At 40.5% G+C, this 25,450-nt stretch overlaps 1 protein-coding gene across 1 annotated transcript in view; it reads right to left on the bottom strand.

Annotated features, from left to right (window-relative positions):
- The window catches only part of CATSPERB (cation channel sperm associated auxiliary subunit beta), a 152,580-nt gene that overhangs the window by 68,318 nt on the left and 58,812 nt on the right, over positions 1-25,450 (bottom strand). Inside the window, 2 exon segments of the mRNA XM_045396737.3 lie at positions 9,500-9,644; positions 23,762-23,920. Of these exon segments, the coding sequence (XP_045252672.3) occupies positions 9,500-9,644; positions 23,762-23,920 (304 nt within the window).

Below are 25,450 nucleotides of genomic sequence, written 5' to 3' on the forward strand. Positions count from 1 at the left end.
AGCCAGAGGGCACTCAAACCATAGTGGTGTGGTCAATTGCCTACTTTGTCTCAGTTATTTATACTGTCATCACTTTAATTGAGCTTCCTAGATCATTGGTGCAATACATGTTGAGTTTTATCGCTGCTTAAAATGCTTTCAAACAAAGTTATTGTGGGTGCAGAGAATAAAACAAAGCAATAGGACCTATATTTATCAGTAAAGCCAGTGTCACGGAAGGAATCACCATAATTTGTTGTAGAAGAATTTTACATTCTCTTTTAGAAAATGAATATGAATATGAATAATGAGTTAAGTTGGTTCCAAATTCTTACGTGAAACTAATTTTTTTGGAGGTTCTATATTAGAATATGCAAACAGTTGCAGCAGAAGAATCTAAGGCTGGCTTGATTTTTGTTTCTTTAAAATTGATTTACATTTTCCATTTCAAATAATTCAGAAGAGTGTTTCTGCTTTTAGTATTGGTTTGTTTTGCTTTTAGTTCAAAAAATTAATGTCATTATTGATTTTGGTTTCCTTTGTTCTTTCTATTTTTTGTATTTATCCATCCATCCATCCATCCACCCACCCATTTCTATCAGAGGGCTATACTATGCCAGGAACTGTAGATAAAAGAGAGAAACATACAGCCACAGTTTTTGTCCATCACTAGAAATTCCTACAATTTTGCAGTTTCTGAATCCTTAGCATCCATATTTATTATTTTAGATTTTCTCCACTTATTTGTTCATTTTATATCTGGGTATGTTTCTATAGTTTATATTTATAATTTTAAATATTTTATAATTTTTATTGACAATTTAGTTTTCTTAGGTGTTATTTTTGCTGTTTCCAACATCTTCCTAGGTCTATTTTGGTTTTTATTTCACAAAATGCACTTTTTATTCTCTATTTGGCCATTCCTCCAGATCCACTCTCAGACTTTCTCCTTCCTGTTTGGTGCAATGGAAGACTGATTTCTATGAATTGCAATCTTTGTGCTGTTTCCAGTTGACTCCTGATTGGGCTTGGCAAATGAAATGCAGCAGCAGGAGTTAAGAAAGGGGAAGGAAACAGAAGTTAAGGTAGTTTTCACCCTCTTTCTTCTTGCTTTGGTGGTGTGGTTCTGTGGTGGCTGTGAGCTTCCTAGACCACACCTCTTAAAGGGTGGTCCCTACTCCATTCCAGCTTTGACTGGGCTTTAGTAATGCCATCTAACTATCTTATCCCTCTAAGCAAAGAGACTGTAACATCTTTCTTCCATTGCAAGTCTCTAGATATTTTAATATCACTGTTGCTCCTTTTAACCATGTCTGCCCTCTGCAAATAGTCTCCTTATAAAGCTTCTTCCGGTAAAACACCTGAGTGGAATTATGTTTCCTGCATAGTCCAAAACTGATAAGGTGTTTTTACTTACAATGTCCCTAGGGCATAGAATATAGAGGTGGAATTCTGGGACTGAGCTGCTTACATACTTAATGAGTGAACAGATGACCACTTATGCCTGGCAAACCATAGCAAGCAAGGGCTTCACAATTACTCAAATTATCTCTGTGGCGAGTGTGGGATGCAGTGTCTGTGGAGGGCAAGACTTGAGGTGGTCCAGTGGAGTAGCTACAGTTGATTACAATGACAACCATGGTTTTTACAAAGATTGTGGGGTAGCATGACTTTCATGGATATATTGGAGGGCTTACAAGAGCAAAAAGAAAAGCTTAAGATGAATATTCAATTCAAGGCCAGAGTAGAGGCTCTGGTAGTCATACGGGAAAAAAATGAACTTCACTTCATAACATATACAAAATTAGAGATTTTACATTTGATCTATATATGAAATCTAAAACAATCAATTTCCAGATGAAAACAGGAGAATATCTTCATAGCTTTGGGCTAGGCAAAGAATTCTTAAATAGAATACAAGAAGTAAAAAGTGCTAACCATAAAAGGAAAGATTGATCAATTGAGCTTTCAAAAATTAATAATTTTTGTTCAAAAGATACCATGAAGAAGGTAAATAAGACAAGCCACTAATTACAAGAAGATATTTCCAAGTCATATTTCTAACAAAAAATCATACCCATAATACATTAAAATCTCATAGAAGCAGCAAGAAAAGTAACTCAAATCAAAACTTCATTCAAAAAAGACTTGAAAAGAATTTGCAAAAAAGGATATAAAAATGAACACATGAAAATGTGCTTAACATTATTACTCATGCAAACTAAATTTTCAGTGAAATATCATTAGGCTGGGCGCAGTGGCTCATGCCTGTAATCCCAACAGTTTGGGAGGCCTACATGGGCAAATCACTTGAGGTCAGGAGTTTGAGACCAGCCTGGGTACCTGTAATCCCAGCTACTTGGGAGGCTGAGGGAGGAGAATCACTTGAACTCGGGAGGCGGAGGTTGCAGTGAGCTGAGATCATGCCACTGCACCCCAGTCTGGGCAACAGAGCAAGACTCTGTCTCAGGAAAAAAAAAATATATATATGGCAAGAAGCAAGAGGGAGCTTTCTGGAATACTGGAAATGTTCCACATTGTGCTCCTAACAATATTCACGATTACTTTCATTTATTTCACAATCATATGATGCGTGATCACCAGAATCTTAGGTTGACACAGCTGCTGTCTCAACACACGATTCAGACATATAGACCACAAGGATTAATCCTGATACTAACATAAGTTAAACAAAAGCTTTATTGACAGAATAGAGAATAAATAAACTGAGTGGTGAAGATCTGGAGAAATAGAATCAGGATTTTGTGGTCTCTCTTTATCCTCAAACAAGGAAGGACCAATAGAGGAGATTCTATAACTGTAAAACTGCTTTTGCTGGTGAACATCAAGGACAAAATATTGAGGCCTACAAAACCATGCTTTTTGAAGTTATGTCAGAAACCTTCAGAAATTTGTCATTTAAAATCATATCAGAGACTGAAGATCAGAAGAAACTGGTTTTAAACTGTACAATAAAAACTGCTGTGTGTTAAAAACAAACAAACACAGCCTCTGTCTTGTCTTGGTGACAGTGTTTTTCTAATTCCTGTTAGACCTAATAAGATATTTCCAAGTCTACCTCAATCTCAAAACTTACCCAATAATCTATAACAGTTCATTGTTGAGGCAACATTGAGAGAAGGAAGGTAAATCAACAAAATCCTAAAGACTCTCGGTAATACCCTCCTAACAAGTAAGAAGGCACATTGGTCCCTTTTCATGCTGCTGATGAAGACATGCCTGAGACTGGGCAATTTACAAAAGAAAGACATTTAATTAGACTTACAATTCCGCATGGCTGGGGAAGGTCTCACAATCATGACAGATGGTGAAAGGCACTTCTTACATGGTTGCAGCAAGAGAGAAATGAGGAAGAAGCAAAAGCGGAAACCCCTTATAAACCCATCAGATTTCGTGAGACTTATTCACTATCATGAGAATAGTGCAGGAAAAACCAGCCCGCATGATTTGATTACCTCCCCCTGGGTCCCTCCCATAACATGTGGGAATTCTGGGAGATACAATTCAAGCTGAGATTTGGGTGAGGACACAGCCAAACCATATAAGAAGGTGACAGTGGATGAGAAGATATCAAAAGGAAAAGTAAAGGGAAAAATCAAACCCTCATGAGTGAAACCAGGTTTACCACTTTCCAAGGCACTTCACTGAGTTGAGAAAATGGGTCCAAGTCCTATCTAAATGAGGTGAAGCAGATGGGTCTCAAGAATAATTCACTTACACTATGTTAGAGCAAATAGAAGATCTGACCAGTGCTGCATCTTTAATGATGAACTTGATGGAAATAGGAAGAGTGGGAGGAATAGAAGAAGAAGGAAGGAAAAGGGATAAAGAAGGAGGTGGGTGAGTAGAGGAGGGGAGTAGGGAAGATTAGAAAGGGAGGGATTATAGAAAGGAGGCAGAGCAAGATGGCTGAATAGAGCCTCCAATGATTATCCATCCCTGCAGAACATCAAATTGAACAATGATGAACACAAGAAAGCACCTTTATAAGAACCAGAAATCAGCTTGGGTACCAGCTTGGCCACAGTGGACAATGCATGAAGTGGGCTCCTGGGGTCTCTGATTCCAGTACTTGGCTCTTGGGTGGCATTTCTAAACCTGCCCTGGGCCAGAGTGTGGCCACTGCCCTGAAAGGAGAAACCCAGGACTGGCAGCATTCACCAGAAGCTGACTGAAGAGTCCTTGGACCTTGAGTGAATAGCGGTGGTAGCCGGGAGGTAATTGCCATGGGCTTGGGGTGGTGGTGGCCATGAAGAGAGACTGCTCTGCTTCAGGATAAAGGAGGGAAGAGTGAGAAAGACTTTGTCTTGCAGCTTGGATGCCAGCTTAGCCACAGTAGAATAGAATACCACATAGACTCTAAGGGTCTCAACTTCCTTGGCTCCCAGATGGCATCTCTGGACCTAGCTGGGGCTGGGGGCAACTGCCCTGAAGCGAAGATCATAACCCTGGCTGGACTCATCACCTGATGACTATAGAGCTCTTGGGCCTAGAGTAAACATAGGTAGTAGCCAGGCAGTGGGCACTGTGGGCCTTGGGCAAGACCCAGTGCTGTGCTGGCTTTGGGTTTGACCCAGTGCAGTCGTAGTGGTGGTGGCTACAGGGGTGCTTGCATCACCCCTGCCCTAGCTCCAGGCAGCTTAGCACAGAGAAAGAGACACTATTTGTTTGGTGGAAAGTAAGGTAACATAACAAAAGTCTCTTCTTGGTAATACAGGGAGTTCTCCTGGATCTTACACAAGACCACCAAGGCAGTACTTCTACAAGTTGGCAATAGCCAAAGCATTACTGGGCTTGAGGTACCTCCTAATGCAGATTCAGCTACAGTGAGCAAAGACTTAGATCACAACACTCAAGTCCCTTTGAATACTTGGAAAGCTTTCCCAAGAAGGATAGGTATGAACAAGCCCAGACTGTGAAGATTACAATAAATACCAAACTCTTTAATCCCCAGACACCAATCAATGTCCAGAAGCATCAAGATCATCCAGGAGAACATGACCTCACCAAAGGAACAAAATAAGGCACCAGAGACCAATCTTGGAGAGACAGAGCTATGTGACCTTTCAGACAGAGAATTCAAAATAGCTGTTTTGAGAAAACTCAAGGAAATTCAAGATAATACAGAGAAGGAATCCAGCCTATCAGATAAATATAACAAAGAGATTGAAACAATTAAAAAGAATCAAGCAGAATTCTGGGGCTGAAAAACGTAATTGACATACTGAAGAATTATCAGAGTCTCTTAAGAGCAGAATTGATAAAGCAGAATAAAGAATTAATGAGCTTGAAGACAGCCCAGTTAAAAATGCACAATTAGAGGAGATGAAAGAAAAAAGAATAAAAAGGAATGAAGCATGCTTGTAAAATCTAGAAAATCGCCTTAAAAGGGCAAATCTAAGAGTTATTGGCCCCAAAGAGGAGATAGAGAAAGAGATAGGGATTGAACATTTATTCAAAGGAGTAATAACAGAGAACTTCCCAAACTTAGAGAAAGATATCAATATTCAAGTACAAGAAGGTAACAGAACACCAAACAGATTTAAGCCAAAGAAGATTACCTCAAGGTAATTCATTTAATAATGAAACTCCCAAAGGTCAAGGATAAAAAAAGGATCCTAAAAGCAGCAAGAGAAAAGAAACAATAACATACAAAGGAGCCCCAACACATCTGGCAGCAGACTTTTCAGTGGAAACCTTACAGGCCAGGAGAGAGTGGCATGACATATGTTTTTTAAAACTTTTATCCTAGAATGGTATATCTGGCAAAAATATCCTTCAAACATGAAAAAGAAACACTTTCCCAGATAAAAAAAGAAACCTGAGGTATTTCATCAACACCAGACCTGCCATATAAGAAATGCTAAAGGGAATACTTCAAGCATAAATAAAAAGATATTAATGAGCAATAAGAAATCATCTGAAGGTACAAAACTCACTGGTCATAGTAAGTACACAGAAACATACAGAATATTATAACATGTTAATTATGGTGTGTAAACTCATATCTTGAGTAGAAAAACTAAAAGACACACTGATCAAATATAATAACTACAACAACTTTTCAAGATATGTCAGTTTAAAATAATGGGTTATAAGATATTATGGTAACCTAGAATTTAAAAACATACAACAGTTATACAAAAAATAAAAGCAAGAAATTAATAGAAGAATTGATCAAGTGGAATAAAAAATCAGTGAGCTTGAAGACAGAAATTAAAACATGCTACCAGAGAAAATTGTCTTCACTAAAAGGAAGATAGGAAGGAAAGAGAGAAGGAAGGGAAGACCACAAAACAACCAGAAAAAAATTAACTAAATGTCAGGAGTAAGTTCTTACTTATCAATAACAACATTTAATGTAAATGGACTAAACTCTCCAATCAAAAGACATAGAGTGCCTGAATGGATTTTTTTTTTTTTAAAGTCCCAGTGATCTGTTGCCTACAAGAAACACACTTCACCTATAAAGACACACATAGACTGAAAATAAAGAGATGGAAAAATATATTCCATGCAAGTGGAAACCAAAAAAGAGCAGAAGTCGCTATACTTATATCAGACAAAATAGATTTCAGACAAAAACTATAGAAAGAGACAAAGAAGGTCATTACATAATGATAAAGGGGTCAATTCAGCAAGAGGAAATAAAAATTATAAATACATATACACCCAATGCTGGAGCACTCAGATACAGAAAGTAAATATTATTAGAGCTAAGGAGAGAAACAGATCCCAATACAATAACTGTTGGAGATTTCAACAACCCATGTTCACCTTTGGACGTGATTTTCTCTCTGGACAGGTCATCCAGACAGAAAATCAAATAAGAAACATTGGACTTAATCTGCACTGTAGACTATATGGACCTAATAGATATTTACAGAACATTTCAACCAATGGCGGCAGAATGCATGCTCTTCTCCTCAGCACATAGATCATTCTGAAATAAATAGAATATATGTTAGGCCATCCATATCCATATGCAGAAGATATCCATGTGCAGAAGAATGAAACTAGACCTCTTTCTCCACACACAAAAATCAAATCAAAATGGATTAAAGACTTAAATCTAAAAACCATAAAATGACTAAAAGAAAACTTTGAGGAAACTATCCAGGACATTAATCTAGGCAAAGATTTCTTGAGTAATATCCCACAAACACAGGCAACCAAAGCAAAAACGGACAAATGGAATCACATCAAGTTAAAGAGCTTCTGCACAGCAAAAGAAACAATCAACAAAGTGAAGAGACAATCCACAGAACAGGAGAAAATATTTGCAAACTACTCATCTGACAAGGAATTAGTAACTAGAATATATAAAAAGCTCAAACAACTCAATAGGAAAAAACTAACAATCTGATTTTAAAATGGACAAAAAATCTGAATAGACATTTCTCAAAAGATGACATACAAATGGCAAACAGGCATATGAAAAGGTGCTCAATATCACTGACCATCAGAGAAATACAAATCAAAACTACAATGAGATTATCATCTCATCCCAGTTAAAAGAGCTTTTATCGAAAAGACAGGCAATAATGAATGCTGGTGAGGATATGGAGATTGTACACTGTTGGTGGGAGTATAAATTAGTACAATAGAGAGTACATTAGTACTATGAAGAAAAATTTGGAGGTTCCTCAGAAAACTAAAAATAGAGCTACCATATGATCCAGCAACCCCATTGCTAGGATATACCCCCCAAAAAGAGATCAGTATATTGAAGAGATAGCTACACTCCCATGTTTATTGTAGCACTATTCACAATAGTGAAGCTTTGGAAGCAGCCTAAGTGTCCATCAACAGATCAATGAATAAAGAAAATATGGTACATATACACAATGGAGTACTACTATTCAGCCATAAAAAAGAATGAGATCCTGTCATTTGCAACAACATGATTGGAACTGGAGGACATTATGTTAAGTAAAATATGCCAGGGACAGAAAGACAGAGTTTGCATGTTCTCACTTATTTGAGGGAACTAAATATTTTAAAAATTGAACTCACAGATATAGAGAGTAGAATAATGGTTACCAGAGGCTGGGAAGGGTAGTGGGGCATTATGTAGGGGGAGAATGGCGATGGTTAATGGGTACAAAAATATCATCACATAGAACAAATAAGATCTAGTATTTGACAGCACAACAGAGTGACTACAGTCAATAATAATTTATTGTACATTTTAAAATAACTGGAAGAATATAATTTGAATGTTTGTAACACAAAGAAAGGATAAATTCTTAATGTGATGGATACCCCATTTACCCTGATATTGCACAGTTATGCCTGTATCAAAATATCTAATGTATCCCATAAATTTATACACCTACTATGTACCCACAAAAATTAAGAATAAAATTTTTTTAAAAAAGGAAGGGAAGAGAAGGAAGAAACTAACAGCATATAAAAGATAAAAAGAATCAAGTTGAGACAAAGCATATCCCAAGAGAAGAGGTAAATTTACTTCCATATTCTGCTCAAAAAATATTAATAAACTAAATTCAACAAAACAAGACCTCAAAGACTCAATAATAGAATGACAAAATAAAATGAAAATGCAGGTCACGAAGATATAGAAATAAATGGAGAATCATGTCCCTTTATCACTCTAGGGTCCTAGGCTGGTTAGCAAAATTCAACTGAGTTGGAAAGGAGTGGGCAACTGTCATTAAGGTCAATCAATATTAACTGTTTTGAGATTTGCTAAAGGGTTCAGAATTACAGCCAGATAGGAAGAATAAATTTTAGTGTTCTATACCACTGGAGGATGGCATAGTTAACACTAATATGTTATATAGTTTCAAATAGCTAGGAAGAGGATATTGAACATTCCCAATACAAAGAAATGATAAATATTTGAGATGACAGAAATGCTAGTTACCCTGATCTGATCACTCTACATTATATGTATCAAAATAGTGCTTTGTACTCCATGAATATGTAAAATCAGTATTTGTTAGTTAAGAAGTACAATTATACTTAAAAATTAGCTACTTCTTTTGCTATGCAAACACTGATAGGAACTATATAGAGTTGATCAATGAAAGCACAAGATTACCAAATGAAAGCGATGAGAGCAGTGTATAATTCACACAACTTCACCATTACTAGTTGTGTGTCAGTTGTATCAGTGTAATCAGCAAAAGTAAGCTAACATTACGTACTTCAGCAAGGTTGTTGTGAATATCAAATGAGACGATATTTGTAACATGTTGAGCACAATTGTAGCTTGACAAGTGGCAACTGTTATTATTTGGCTTTGGGGACAGTAAAATGTTTCTGAAATGGTAAATGAGAACATAGCATGGTGACCTAGTGTTGCCTTTCTTTAGGGCTATCCATAGGATACTACTTCTATAGATCCTACAAATCCATCACCCCTAATAGTTTTGAGATCTTAGGATTAGTTAATTAATATGGCAGATTTTTCATATATCTTCTAATCCTGGGCCACATGTAATGCTTACACCAGTGAAAGCAAATTTCTTACCTGCCTTTGTCAAGTAAACCTTTCCACGTTGAGAAACAAAAGTAATAGCTGATGTATAAAAACTATGAAAAGTCTTCTTTATGATATCATTATGAAAGTCAGCTACTAATTGAAAGGTGCTGCCGCCATCGACTGAAAGCCATACCTAAAGGAATAAAGAGATAATACCTCACTAAATAGCTGCCATGCAACAGTTGGCAATTACCTATCAGCCTACATGAGAATAGCCATGTGGCATGATCTTTTCCATATGCCTACATTCATCACACACACACACACACACACACACACACACACACACTCGTATGCAGACTCCTTATCTACTTTGTCTACCTTCTATTTCCACCCTAGAGTGTGTATGAAGGTGTCTGTTGCAGAGTAGCAGGTCTACACAATATGCATAGTGATTGTATAAAACAACAAAGTTATTCCTATGATCTCCCAAATAATTCCGTGTTCATAAAAGAATGGAGTGCTGGGTGCATTTGGATCTGGGGAGGGGTTTACGCCATATTGACATAATACTTCATGTTCTAGGTGTCTGGCAAATATATATGCAGACATAGTTTGCATGGAAAAGCCCTTGTCATTTGCAAGGGATGTGTCCTGGTACCTTCGTAGATCCTCAAATCACTTATCTCACCGTACAGTTATATTAGTTTATTACTATAGCATCTTAGTTTCTGTATTTCCTCATCTTTAGGTAAGAGTTGTTTGAGGATAAAACAGATCGATTATGTATTAATGATTCCCACTTGCTACCTCCTTTAATAGCCTGAGACTCATTCACATGAAGATTTCTGTTGTTTGGATTTTTAAAAATTAATTTTAATAACAAGTTATACAAGAAAATAGGCTTTTCTTGCATTTCCAACTTTATAAATATGGCTGAAGAGTCTGAGACCACCATCCAAATAATTCTTTTATACGTCATCTGATATAATCAATCCTAGTCTCCTCTATCTCTTCCCAGAGGTAACCAGTTATTCAGTTTGCAAATTCTAAGCATTTACATTCATATGTATGCAGATACCAATAAAATATGTACAGTACTGATTTCATTTTTATGGTGGGGAGGAGAGAAAGGCTTTTAGACTTGGACAGGAAGTACCTTTGACCTGGACTGCTTGCTTACTGGGCCTGAATATTACAAACACACACAGGAAACGTACTGAATACACATAGGTGCTTCTGTTACTCAGGATGCAGCACTCATTGCTGGCATAATACAATCTATGAGCCGAAACATATGGTATGTGGACCTCGATTTTCACTCTTGCTTTGGGCCCTGCAAACATTACCGGTGAGCAGGGAGGTAGTTAGGGTGTCTAAGGAAGGGCACTTTGAACAGTAGGTTTGAACTTGTATCATACTGTACCTGTTGTTCTATAAGTTACATTTGTCATGCAACCCTATGTCTCGGGTCTTTTTATGTTAGCTCATGTGGATCAGCACATTCTTCTACACTGTCCCATAATCTCCAACTTATGGATATATCATACTTGAGATAGTCTACTTTTCCACTAATGAACATTTAAAAGTTGTACCCAAATTTTCAGTGTTGTGAATAGTACTGCAGTGAACATTCATTTATCTGCCTATCTGTACTAATGTCACAGTGTTATCTTTAAAGGAAATACTGAAAAATTGAGTTGCTGAGTCAGATGCTATGCATACATATAAGACAGGGTCTCTGTCACCCAGGCTGCAGTGCAGTGGCATGATCTTGGCTCACTGCCACCTCTACTTTCCCAGCTCAAGTGATCTTTTCACCTCCGCCTCCCAAGTAGCTGGGACTACTGGTGTATGCCACCATGCCTGGCTAATTTTTGTACTTTTTGGTAGAGATGGGTTTTTGCCATGTTGCCCAGGCTGGTCTCAAGCTCCCGGGCTTGGCCTCCCGAAGTGCTGGTATCACAGGCATGAGCCACTGCATCTAGCCACATTTCTACAATTTTAATAGAGACTACCCAAGTGCTCTTCAGTTTTGCTGAACCAGATTATAGTCCCACCAGTAGTGTATGAGAGTATCTGTTTTTCCAAACCTCACCAATACTTGATATGACCAAAAATTTATTTTTAATTTTTACTTATGATCTGAATGAAAAATGACATCTCATTGCATTTTTTCCCTAAATATTTTAAATTATTTGTCTATACATGGCTTATTTATATTTTTCCTTATATTATTTAATAATATAATGAACTGTGTGAACTGAAAACCTATGAATCAGCATATTGCTAGTAGTTTACATCTTCCTGTTTCTCCCCATTCCTATCCCTCTACCTTTCCTGTTACATATCCAATATCTTGAATTTTGTGTTTTCTCATTCCCTTGGTATTTAAATTATTTTTAGCGCATATGTTCAAATAACATATTGCTTAATTTTACTTATTTTTGCTCTTTGTAAAAAGGGCTATCCATACCATATATTGTCTTCTATAACTTAGTTCTCCTCAACATTATGTGCTTAAATTCATACATGTTGCATACAGCTCAGTTCATTTGCTTTTTCATTTCCATATAAAAGTTCATTAGGTGAATAAGATGTAATTTACTTATTCATTTTCCTATTCACAGACATCTGGATTACTTTTAGTAATTTGATCTTATTACTAGCAGTACCCATGACAAACATTTTAAAATGTCTCTGGATATATGTATTTCCCTTGCTGAAAAGTGAAATTGGTGGGACACAGGATATGCAAATATTCACATTCACAAGATAATAATAATAATGGCAAATTGCTTTCCAGAATAGTTGTAATAATTTACTCTCCCAGCAGCAATATATAAGAAATCTTGTTGATCTACACTTTCTTCAACATTTTGTAACGTCAGAATTAATTTTGCCAATTAAGTATCTGGAAATGGTATCATTGTTCATTCCTGATTTGTATTTCCCTGATTGCTTGTAAACTCCATCATCTCTTCACATATTCATTCCACTTGTTTCCTTTTCTGTGATATGCTCATTTGTGTGTTTTTTCCTTTTTGTTATTAGGTTGTCTTTTTCATATTGCTTTGCAGAAATTCTTTATATATTCTTACTTCTATCATTCTTTCTTAGTTAAATGTGTTGCAAATATCATCTCCCAGTTTGCAGATTGTTGTTTTTCACTTCTTAGGATATCCTTCATGAAAAAGTCTCTTCGTTTTTCTCTCCTTCTTCTTCCTTTCTCCTCCCTCCTCCCTCCTCCACTTCCTTCTCCTCTTCTGCTTCCCCCTCCTCCTTTTTTTAAAAAGAGGATGCAGAGAACTTTCATTGGATAAAAAGTGAAGTTAAGAGACTCTATGATCTGATTTGGGGGCCTAACCAAATGAGAAAACTGACCGCTAAATGGCTGACTTACAAGTGAGCTTTTGGCCATATCACCAGTGTAACTTAGGATCAGTCTTCATTTCCTTTATTATTTTTCATTTTGAATGTTTAACTGGATCCAAATTATAAGTCATTGCCAAATTACTTTGGAAATATCCTTTGTCTTGATTATGTTACTGCATATGGATGGTGCTCAAAATTATTAAAAATTAATTCAGATGTTTTCAATTTTGTGAAGAGATGGCAGATATTTTCTAGGTCAAAATACAAAAGTGATTTGTGATCTAACTATTGGTTATCTTATATTTTTTTCTTTTTTATTGAGGTAAAAAACACATATCACAAACTTTATCATGTTATCCATTATTAAGCATACAGTTCAGTAGTGTTACATATATTTACACTGCAGTGGAAGAGTTCCCCCACACATGCATAGTCTCCCCCATTACTAGCATTCCCCAACAACTGATGAACCTACATTGATACATCATTACCACGCAGAGTCCATAGTTTACATTAGGGACCTTTCTTAGTCTTGTACATCCTATGGACTTAGACAAATGTATAAGGCATGTATCCACCATTATAGTATGAGACAGAAGAGTTTCACTGCCCTAAAAGTCCTCTGTTCTCGGCCTATCCAACCTCTCTGCCTTCTAATCCCTGGCAGCCACGGATCTTTTTGCTCTCTCCATAGTTTTGCCTTTTCCAGAATGTTATACATTGGAATCATAAAGTTTGCAGCATTTTCAGATTAGTTTCTATCCCTTAGTAATATGCATTTAAGTTTCTTCCTTTTTTTTTTTTTTTTTTTTTTTTTTTTTGAGACAGAGTCTCACTCTATCGCCCAGGCTGGAATGCAGTGGTGTAATCTCGGCTCACTGTAACCTCTGCCTCCCCAGTTCAAGCGATACTCCTGTCTCAGCCTCCTGAGTAGCTGGGATTACAGGTGCCCACCACCACACCCAGCTAATTTTTGTATTTTTTGTAGAGACAGGGTTTCACCATGTTAGCCAGGCTGGTCTCGAATTCCTGACCTCAGGTGATCCTCCCACCTCGGCCTCCCAAAGTGCTGGGATTACAGTCTTCCACGTCTTTTACATGGCTTGATATCTCATTTCTGCTTAGCACTGAATAATAATCCATTATCTGGATATACCAAGTATATTTGTCCATTCTCCTAGTGAAGGACATGTTGATTGCTGTACAACCCTCACATCCAACTGGACCGTTTTGTAAGCTCTATTAGATTTACATCAGTTTTAGCTATTGTTCTTCTGTTTCCACAAGAATTGTTCCAATTCCTTGGCCTTTCTAAATTTTTGTTCAACTGTTAGTTCTGTTTCTTAGCTCCATTTCAGAGGACACCATATAAACGCTTTATCTTTAATTCTGACTATTTATTGTCCACAATCAAAACACACATAAATGGATTTTGTGTGTGTGTGAGATCAGGTCTCACTCTGTCATCCAGGTTGGAGTGCAATGGCACAGTCTTGGCTAACTGCAACCTCTACCTCCCAGGTTCAAGGAATCCTCCCACTTCAGCCTCCTGAGTAGCTGGGACCACAGGCACATGCCACCACAGCTGGATAATTTTTTTTGTATTTTTTGGTGGAGACAGGGTTTTGCCATGTTGCCCAGGCTGGTCTCGAACTCCTGAGCTCAGGTGATCCATCCACCTCGGCATCCCAAAGTGCTGGGATTACAGGTGTGAGCCACTGCACTCAGCCTGAATTTTTGAGATGTATAACATACTGGCAAAAAATTTGATCTACATGCTTTTAAACCATTAAGCTCAAGTATGACAACTTCTTACATCACTGTTAGTTTCCAATCCATGGGCCCTAGGAATTCTAGAACAAAAGACAATGAAGCAACCACTTTTTCAAAAAATGACAGAAAATGAGTAAATAAAGTCATAGGATTCTACACAGTTGGAGAAATATACAGAAAAAAAAAAAACACAAGATGGATACTGGAGGAACTTCATGCCCAAGAAGTCTATTTAGATGATCACCTGTTATATATGTGGAGAAACCTGAACACGATCGAATGCAAATTGTGTTCCTCTTATAAGGGGAACAAACGTTCAAGGGTCAAAGAAGAAATTAGGGGTTTTAAACTGATATTGGCTGGGTGCAGAGGCTCATGCCTGTAATCCCAGCACTTAGGGAGGCCAAAGTGGGCAGATCACTTGAGGTCAGGAGATCGAGACCAGCCTGGCTAACATGGTCATGGAACCCCCTCTTTACTAAAAATACAAAAATTAGCTAGGTGTGGTGGCAGGTGCCTGTAATCCCAGCTACTTGGGAGGCTGAGGCAGGAGAATCACTTGAATCCAGGAGGTGGTGGTCACAGTGAGCCGAAATGGTGCCACTGCACTTCAGCCTGGGTGACAGAACAAGACTCCATCTCAAAAACAAACAAACAAAAAAAAAAACAAAAAAACCAAAACTGATGTGGTTAGGCTTTGTGTCCCTACCCAGATCTCATCTTGAATTATAATCCCCATAATCCCCAGGTGTTGAGGAAGGAACCAGGTGGAGGTGATTGGATCATGGGGGCAGTTCCCCCATGCTGTTCTCATGATAGTGAGTGAGTTCTCATGAGATCTAATGGTTTTATAAGAGGCTGTTGCCTCTTCACTCTGCCACTCTTCTCTCTCCTGTTGCCATGTGAAGATGTGCCTTCTGTCATGAGAGGTGAAGCCAGCTGGACTTCCTGGGTCGAGTGGGGACTTGGAGAACTTTTCTGTCTAGCTAGAGGATTGTAAACACACCAATCAGTATTCTGTTTCTAGCAAAAGGTTTGTAAATGCACCAATCAGCACTCTGTGTCTAGCTAAAGGTTTGTAAACGCACCAATCAGCACACTGTGTCTAGCTAAAGGATTGTAAATGCACCAATCAGCACTCTGTAAAATGGACCAATCAGTGCTCTATAAAATGGACCAATCAGCAGGACGTGGGCGGGACTAAATAAGGAAATAAAAGCTGGTCACCCAAGCCAGCAGTGGCAACCCACTTGGGTCCCCTTCCACGCTGTGGAAGTTTTGTTTTTTCGCTCTTCACAATAAATCTTGCTGCTGCTCACTCTTTGGGTCCCCACTACCTTTATGAGCTGTAACACTCACCGCGAGGGTCTGCAGCTTCATTCCTGAAGTCAGTGAGACCATGAACCCACCAGGAGGAACAAACAACTCTGGACACACCCCCTTTAAGAGCTGTAACACTCACTGTGAAGGTCTGTGGCTTCACTCTTGAAGTCAGCGAGACCATGTATCCACCGGAAGGAAGAAACTCTGGACACATCTGAACCTCTGAAGGGACATACTCTGGACACACCATCTTTAAGAGCTGTAACACTCACCACAAGGGTCCGTGGCTTCATTCTTGAAGTCAGCGAGACCAAGAACCCACAAGAAGGAACCAATTCTGGACACATTTTGGTGACCACAAAGGGACAATCACCAAGTGGTGAGTACCATCGGACCCCTTTTGCTTGCTATTCTGTCCTGTTTTTCCTCAGAATTCAGGGGCTAAATACCGGGCATCTGTTGGCCAGTTAAAAGTGACTAGCATGACTGCAGGATTAAAGACACGGGTGTCAGGCTTTCTGGGAAGGGGCTCTCTAACAACCCCCGACTCTTTGGAGCTGGGAGCTTGGTTTGCCAGGAACCAGCTTCTGCTTTTCCTGTACTTCTGGGCTGAGCTGAGTGAGGGTCAACAGAGAGGAAAGCCATTCAGCTTTGGGGTCCCAACAACAAGTTGGTTGACCCTGCAGCCATGAGTGGAACTCTCAAAGTCACGTCGCCCAAGCAAGACTCGCCCATCTATCCTATCTATCCTGACCCTTGCCTCCTGGGTCCTAATGCCTGTCAGACAAACTTCCTCCCGCCTCTCTTCTCCAAGGCTAGTCACGCTTCTAAAAACAACTCCCTGTCTCTGGTGCTTTTCTATTTCTCCTATAAGGATGATTTCTAGTATAAACTTTAGGACTCTATTCCCTTCTTCAGACATCCAGGCTCACTAATCAGAAACACATAATTTTTGCCCAAAGTCCCATTGTAGGGGGCACTACCTGGAATTTTAGGATCCCTCCTCAGACAAGCAGGCCTAATAAAAGCTATTCCCAAAGCTAGGATATGGGGAGCCTCAGAAATTGTATCCTTCCTATTCACATAAGTGAGGACAAAAGGCATCACCCTTTCAACTCTGGAGATCCCTTCCCTCCCTCAGGGTATGGCCCTCTGCTTCATTTTGGGGCATAACATCTTTAGAGGACATGGGTAAAGTCCCATTACTAACAGGAGAATGCTTAGGACTCTAACAGGTTTTCAAGAATGCATCGGTAAGGGCCATTAAATCCGATTTTTCTCGGTCTTCTTTGTGGTCTAGGAGGACAGGCAAGGGTGCATGTATTCGAGAATGCATTGGTAAGGGCCACTAAATCCAACCTTCCTTGGTCCTCCTTGTGGTCTAGGAGGAAAACTAGTGTTTGTGCTGCTGCGTCAGTGAGTGCAACTATTCCAATCAGCAGGATCCAGGGACCGTTGCAGGTTCTTGAGCAAGAGGTGTTTCCGCTGCTGTGTTGGTGAGCACAACTATTTTGATCAGCAGGGTCTAGGCACCATTGTGGGTTCTTGGGCAAGAGGTGTTTCTGCTGCTGCATCAGCGAGTGCAACTACTCTGATAAGCAGGGTCCAGGGACTGTTGCGGGTTCTTGGGCGGGGAGAGACACAAACAAACCAAAACCACAGATGGTTTTGTCTTTCAGATGGGAAACACTCAGGCATCAACAGGCTCACCCTTGAAATGCATTCTAAGCTATTGGGACTAATTTGACCCATAAACCCTGAAAAAGAGGCGGCTCATTTTTTTCTGCACGATGGCTTGGCCCTGATATTCTCTCTCTGATGGGGAAAAATGGCCACCTGAGGGAAGTATAAATTACAATACTATCCTGCGGCTTGACCTTTCCTGTAAGAGGGAAGGCAAATGGAGTGAAATACCTTATGTCCAGGTTTTCTTTTCATTGAAGGAGAATACACAATTATGCCAAGTTTGCAATTTACATCCCACAGGAGGACCTCTCAGCTTACCCCCATATCCTAGCCTCCCTATAGCTCCCCTTCCTATCAATAGGCCTCCTCCAATCTCCCCAACCCAGAAGGAAGCAAGCAAAGAAATCTCCAAGGGATCACAAAAACCCCCAGGCTATTGGTTATGTCCCCTTCAAGCTGTAGAGGGAGGGGAATTTGGCCCAACCTGGATACATGTCCCCTTCTCCCTCTCTGATTTAAAGCAGATCAAGGCAGACCTGGGGAAGTTTTTGGATGATCTTGATAGGTACATAGATGTCCTACAGGGTCTAGGGCAAACTTTCTATCTCACTTGGAGAGATGTCATGTTATTGTTAGATCAAAATCTGGCCTTTAATGAAAAGAATGCTGATTTAGCAGCAGCCCGAGAGTTTGGAGATATCTGGTATCTTAGTCAAGTAAATTATAGAATGACAGCCGAAGAAAGGGATGAATTCCCTGCTGGTCAGCAAGCCATCCCCAGTATGGATCCCTACTGGGACCTTGACTCAGATCATGGGGACTGGAGTCGTAAACATCTGTTGACCTGTGCTCTAGAAGGACTAAGAAGAATTAGCGAAAAGCCCATAAATTACTCAGTGATATCCACCATAACTCAGGGAAGGAAGAAAATCCTTCTGCCTTCCTCGAGTGGCTATGGGAGGCCTTAAGAAAATATGCTCCCATGTCAGCCGACTCACTAGAAGGTCAACTGATGCTAAAAGATAAGTTTATTATCCAATCAGCCGCAGATATCAGGAGAAAGCTCCAAAAGAAGCCCTGGCCCCTGAACAAAATCTGGAGGTATTATTAAACCTGGCAACCTCAGTGTTCTGTAACAGGGACCAAGAGGAACAGGCCCAAAAGCAAAAACGAGATCAGAGAAAGGCCCCAGCCTTAGTCATGGTCCTCAGACAAACAAATCTTGGTGGTTCAGAGGAGACAGAAAATGGAGCAGGAATCACCCAGCAGGGCTTGTTATCAGTGTGGTTTACAATGACACTTTAAAAAAGATTGTCCAATGAGAAACAAGCTGCCCCCTCGTCCATGTCCGCTATGCCGAGGCAATCACTGGAAAGTGCACTGCCCCAGAGTGCAATGGTTCTCTGGGCCAGAAGCCCCCAACCAGATGATCCAACAACAGGACTGAGGGTGCCCAGGGCAAGTGCCAGCTCATGTCATCACCCTCACTGAGCCCCGGGTATGTTTAACCATTGAGGGCCAGGAAATTGACTTCCTCCTGGACACTGGCATGGCCTTTTCAGTGTTAATCTCCTGTCCCAGACGACTGTCCTCAAGGTCCATTACCATCTGAGGAATCCTGGGACAGCCTGTAACCAGGTATTTCTCCCACCTCCTCAGTTGTAATTGGGAGACTTTGCTCTCTTCACATGGCTTTCTTGTGATGCCTGAAAGTCACACACCTTATTAGGGAGGGATATATTAGCGAAAGCTGGAGCTATTATCTACATGAATATGGGGAACAAGTTACCCATTTGTTGTCCCCTACTTGAGGAGGGAATCAACCCTGAAGTCTGGGCATTGGAAGAACAATTTGGAAGGGTAAAAAATGCCCGCCCAGTCCAAATCAGGCTAAAAGATCCTACCACTTTTCCTTATCAAAGGCAATATCCCTTAAAGCCTGAAGCTCATAAAGGATTACAGGCTATTGTTAAAACATTTAAAAGCTGAAGGCTTAGTAAGGAAACGCAGCAGTCTCTGCAACACCCCAATTCTAAGAGTACAAAAACTGAACAGTCAGTGGAGACTAGTGCAAGATCTTAGACTCATCTAATGAGGCAGTAATTCCTCTATATCCAGTTGTACCCAACCCCTATACCCTGCTCTCTCAAATACCAGAGGAAGCAGAATGGTTCACTGTTCTGGACCTCAAGGATGCCTTCTTCTGTATTCTCCTGCACTCTGACTCCCAGTTTCTCTTTGCCTTTGAGGATCCCACAGACCACACATCCCAACTTATGTGGATGGTCTTTCCCCAGTGGTTTAGGGATAACCCTCATCTGTTTGGTCAGGCACTGGCCCAAGATCTAGGCCATTTCTAAAGTCCAGGCACTCTGGTCCTTCAGTATGTGGATGATTTACTTTTGGCTACCAGTTCGGAAACCTCATGCCAGCAGGCTACTCTAGATTTCTTGAACTTTCTAGCTAATCAAGGGTACAAGACATCTAGGTTGAAGGCCCAGCTTTGCCTACAGCAGGTCAAATATCTAGGCCTAATCTTAGCCAGAGGAACCAGGGTCCTCAGTAAGGAACGAATATAGCCAATAGTGGCTTATCCTTGCCCTAAGACACTAAAACAGCTGCGGGGGTTCCTTGGAATCACCAGCTTTGGCCAACTATGGACCCCCAGATACAGCAAGATAGCCAGGCCCCTCTATACTCTAATCAAGGAGACCCAGAGGGCAAATATTTATCTAGTAGAATGGGAACCAGAGGCAGAAACAGCCTTCAAAACCTTAAAGCAGGCCCTAGTACAAGCTCCAGCTTTAAGCCTTCCCACAGGACAAAACTTCTCTTTATACATCACAGAGAGAGCAGGGATAGTTCTTGGAGTCCTTACTCAGACTCGTGGGACAACCCCACAACCAGTGGCATACCTAAGTAAGGACATTGATGTAGTAGCAAAAGGCTGGCCTCACTGTTTATGGGTAGTTGCAGCAGTGGCCATCTTAGTGTCAGAGGCTATCAAAATAATACAAAGAAAGGATCTCACTGTCTGGACTACTCATGATGTAAATGGCATACTAGGTGCCAAAGGAAGTTTATGGCTATCAGACAGCTGCCTACTTAGATACCAGGTGCTACTCCTTGAGGGACTGGTGCTTCAAATATGTATGTGCGTGGCCCTCAACTCTGCCACTTTTCTCCCAGAGGATGGGGAACCAATCGAGCATGACTGTCAACAAATTATAGTCCAGACTTATGCCGCCCAAGATGATCTTTTAGAAGTCCCCTTAGCTAATCCTGACCTTAACCTATATACTCATGGAAGTTCATTTGTGGAGAATGGGATACGAAGGGCAGATTATGCCATAGTTAGTGATGTAACCATACTTGAAAGTAAGCCTCTTCCCCCAGGGACCAGTGCCCAGTTAGCAGAACTAGTGGCACTTACCCAAGCCTTAGAACTGGGAAAGGGAAAAAGACTAAATGTGTATACAGATAGCAAGTATGCTTATCTAATCCTACATGCCCATGCTGCAATAAGGAAAGAAAGGGAGCTCCTAACCTCTGGGGGAACGCCCGTTAAATACCACAAGGAAATTATGGAGTTACTGCATGCAGTGCAAAAACCCAAGGAGGTGGCAGTCTTACACTGCTGAAGCCATCAAAAAGGGAAAGGAGAGAGGAGAACAGCAGCATAAGTGTCTGGCAGAGGCAGGGAAAGACCAGCAGAAAGGAAAGAGATAAAGAGACAGAAATTCAGAGAGAAAGAAAGAGAAAGAGAGAAACAAAGTCAAAGACAGAAGGAAAGAGAGAGATAGAAGTAGTCAAGAAAAAACAGTGTACCCTATTCCTTTAAAAGCCAGGGTAAATTTCTGTCTACCCAGCCAAGGCATATTCTTCTTATGTGGAACTTCAATCTATATCTTCCTCTCAGACAGTCTGCAAGAAATAACGAAATCTATCTTTACTCTACAATCCCAAATAGACTCTTTGGCAGCAGTGACTCTCCAAAACCGCCAAGGCCTAGACCCCCTCACTGCTGAGAAAGGAGGACTCTGCACCTTCTCAGGGAAAGAGTGTTGTTTTTAGACTAGCCAGTCAGGGATAGTAAGAGATGCTGCCTGGTGTTTACAGGAAAAGGCTTCTGAAATCAGACAACACCTTTCAAACTCTTATACCAACCTCTGGAGCTGGGCAACATGACTTCTCCCCTTTCTAGGTCCTGTGACAGCCATTTTGCTGTTACTTGCCTTTGGGCCCTGTATTTTTAACCTCCTTGTCAAATTTGTTTCCTCTAGGATTGAGGCCATCAAGCTACAGATGGTCTTAAAAATGGAACCCCAAATGAGCTCAACTAACAACTTCTACCAAGGACCCCTGGACTGACCCACTGGCCCTTTCACTGGCGTAAAGAATTCCCCTCTGGAGGACACTACAACTGCAGGGCCCCTTCTTCACCTCTATCCAGCAGGAAGTAGCTAGAGCTGTCATTGGCCAATTCCCAACAGCAGTTGGGGTGTCCTGTTTAGAGGGGGGATTGAGAGGTGAAGCCAGCTGGACTTCCTGGGTTGAGTGGGGACTTGGAGAACTTTTCTGTCTAGCTAGAGGATTGTAAACACACCAATCAGTGCTCTATGTCTAGCTAAAGGTTTGTAAATGCACCAATCAGCACTCTGTAAAAATGTACCAATCAGTGCTCTGTGTCTAGCTAAAGGTTTATAAATGCACCAATCAGCACTCTGTGTCTAACTAAAGGATTGTAAACGTACCAACCAGCACTCTGTAAAATGGACCAATCAGCACTCTGTAAAACGGACCAATCAGCACTCTGTAAAATGGACCAATCAGCAGGACATGGGTGGGGTCAAATAAGGGAATAAAAGCTGGCTACCCGAGCCAGCAGTGGCAACCCACTCGGGTCCCCTTCCATGCTGTGGAAGCTTTGTTCTTTTGCTGTTCACAATAAATCTTGCGGCTGCTCATTCTTTGGGTCCACACTGTCTTTACAAGCTGTAACACTGTGAGGGTCTGTGGCTTCATTCCTGAAGTCAGCAAGACCAGAAACTCAAGGGGAGGAACAACCAACTCTGGATATGCCACCTTTAAGAGCTGTAACACTCACCATGAAGGTCTGCGGCTTCACTCCTGAAGTCAGCAAGACCACGCACCTACTGGAAGGAACTCTGGACACATCTGAACATCTGAAGGGACAAACTCCGGACACACCATCTTTAAGAGCTGTGACATTCACCACAAGGGTCTGTGGCTTCATTCTTGAAGTCAGCGAGACCAAGCACCCACCGGAAGGAACCAATTCCAGATACAATGATTATAAGTTTTCCGAGGCCTTCCCAGCCATGTAGAACTGTGAGTCAATTAAACCTCTTTTCTTTATAAATTACCCATACTCGGACAGTTCTTTATAGCAGTGTGAGAATGGACTAATACATAACCATTTAGTGTGAAAAACTAAAATATGGAAGAGAGTTTTAAGAAGACCTGGAAACAGGGTATCATCTTTACAAATCTCTAAATTTTGCACATAATATAGATAGTTGAGAAACTGAATTAGTTCCTTCTTTGGAAGTCATTGCAGTACTTTCTTAGTTCCAAAGTTTTGCTTAATGTTTCATAATCTGTGGCCCTTACTTTTTTAAACTGTCAGATGCTCCATAGATGGTATAACTACTCCTTTACCAAGTTTTCAGTGTACTGATACAGAACTGACTGAAGGAGCAGCCAGAGGGTGGAAAAAGCTACCAGAAGGAACTTAAAGAACAAAGCCAGAAAGTCAAGCTCAGACAAAATCAAACAGAAAAAGGCAAACATTAAATGCTGGAAACACTAGTTAGAAATACACTTTTGATGAGGTTAGTGGCAAAATCTAAGTAATTCAGAGCTGGAAAGACATGTATAGTAATTGGCAACATTCAAGGTAACTCTGATGTACCCATGGCTCATTTTCATCAGCCAATGAACTACCTGAAAGGTAAAAACTGATAATAGACACCAAGGTTAGTATACAATAAATAGTCAATAAATATTGTCTTCCCTCCCACTGCCATCTCTAGGTCATCAGAGAAGCTCTGTTCTTAATGTACAACCATGCAGCATACAGTAGGTGGATGATTTAACTCTAACACAGACTGAAGTTTCACGTGTACGCACCTGATTGCCATAAACATATAAAAAGTGGCTTCGGGGATGAAATACCATTCCAACGGGAGAAGAGAATGATGGAGGAAACCGAAAAATTGGAAATTTTGCTTGTGCACTTGGTTCATCATTTCTCAGGATGCTCACAGAGACAACGGCAGTTTTCTTAACCTAGGTAAACAAAGAATGAGTAAGTCATGAGAATTTTGCCATTATTATTAGTCTGTGTTACAATTTTTAGAATTTCCTGTTACTTGCATTTTTATTAAGAGAGAGATACACTCACTAACACAACATAGAACTAGAAGGATTAACAGTAATTGTTACCTCTTTACTCCACTACTCTGGCCCCTGCCACACACCCATTTTATAGTTGTTGAAAATGAAGTTTAGGAGATTAAATAATTTGTTGAAAGTTCTATAATTAACAGCAAAGAGAGGTTTATTATAGAATCACTGCTGAACTTGGCAGACAGACTCCAAAGCCCATGCTTATGACTATCATGCCAATAGTATGGATGCCTAAGCCACACCCCAGTTCTATTCAACCATGATTTTAAAGGGGATCAGAATATGACAGCTCAGGCCAGGCACAGTCTTCAGCTTAAAATTATCTTTATATAAAAGTGGTTTGTAATCTCAGCACTTTGGGAGGCCTACGCGAGAGGATTGCTTGAGCCTAGGAATTTGAGAACAGCCTGGTCAACAAAGTGAGACCCAACTGCATAAAAAAAATTAAAAATTAGCCAGGCACGGTGGCATGCACCTGTAGTCCCAGCTACTAATCAGGCCAAGGCAGAGGATCGCTTGAGCCAGGAGTTAGAGTCTACGGTGAGCTATGATCACACCACTGTACTCCAGCCTGAGTGACAGAGTGAGACCGTCTCAAAAGAAAAAAAAGAGATATGAAACCTCAAAATATGCTACTTTTGGCCAGGCACAGTGGCTTACGCCTATAATCCCAGCACTTTGGGAGGCCGAGCTGGGTGGATCACTTGAGGCCAGGAGTTCGAGGTCAGCCTGGACAAAATGGCAAAAACCTGTCTCTACTAAAAATACAAAAATTAGCCGGCGTGGTGGCACACACCTGTAATTTCTGTTACTTGGGACGCTGAGGTGGGAGAATCTCTTGAACCTGGGAGGCAGAGGTTGTAGTGAGCCAAGATTGCTCCACTGCACTCCAGCCTGGGTGACAGGGACTCTGTCTCAAAACAAAAAAATGCCACTTTTATATAAAGATAATTTTAAGCTGAAGACTGTTGAGATTCAACAGATGCAGAGAAAAAACTTTGGAGCCTCTGGTGTCTGACTAAAAGCAGGAACTGCTAGGAAATGAGGCTGACAGAAATTCCTCTTTGGGGCAGATCTACTCCCAGAAGGAAGAATGCAAATAAAACCTGTCCCAAATCCCTTCTCCAGAGGAGTTTTATAGCCCTGAAGGAGAAGGAAAGACCACTCATACCTAGATTTTCAAACATTATCGAAATCATTCATATCTCCTGGCCAGGTGCTGTGGCTCATGCTTGCAATTCCAGCACTTTGGAAGGCCAACGTGGGTGGATCACCTGAGGTCAGGAGTTCAAGACTAGCCTGGCCAACATGACAAAACCCCATCTCTACTAAAAAATACAAAAATTGGCCAGGTGTGGTGGCAGGCACCTGTAATCCCAGCTACTTGGAAGGCTATGGTAGGAGAATTGC

Source organism: Macaca fascicularis, chromosome 7 (assembly GCF_037993035.2).
Source record: "Macaca fascicularis isolate 582-1 chromosome 7, T2T-MFA8v1.1".
Lineage (NCBI taxonomy): Eukaryota > Metazoa > Chordata > Mammalia > Primates > Cercopithecidae > Macaca > Macaca fascicularis.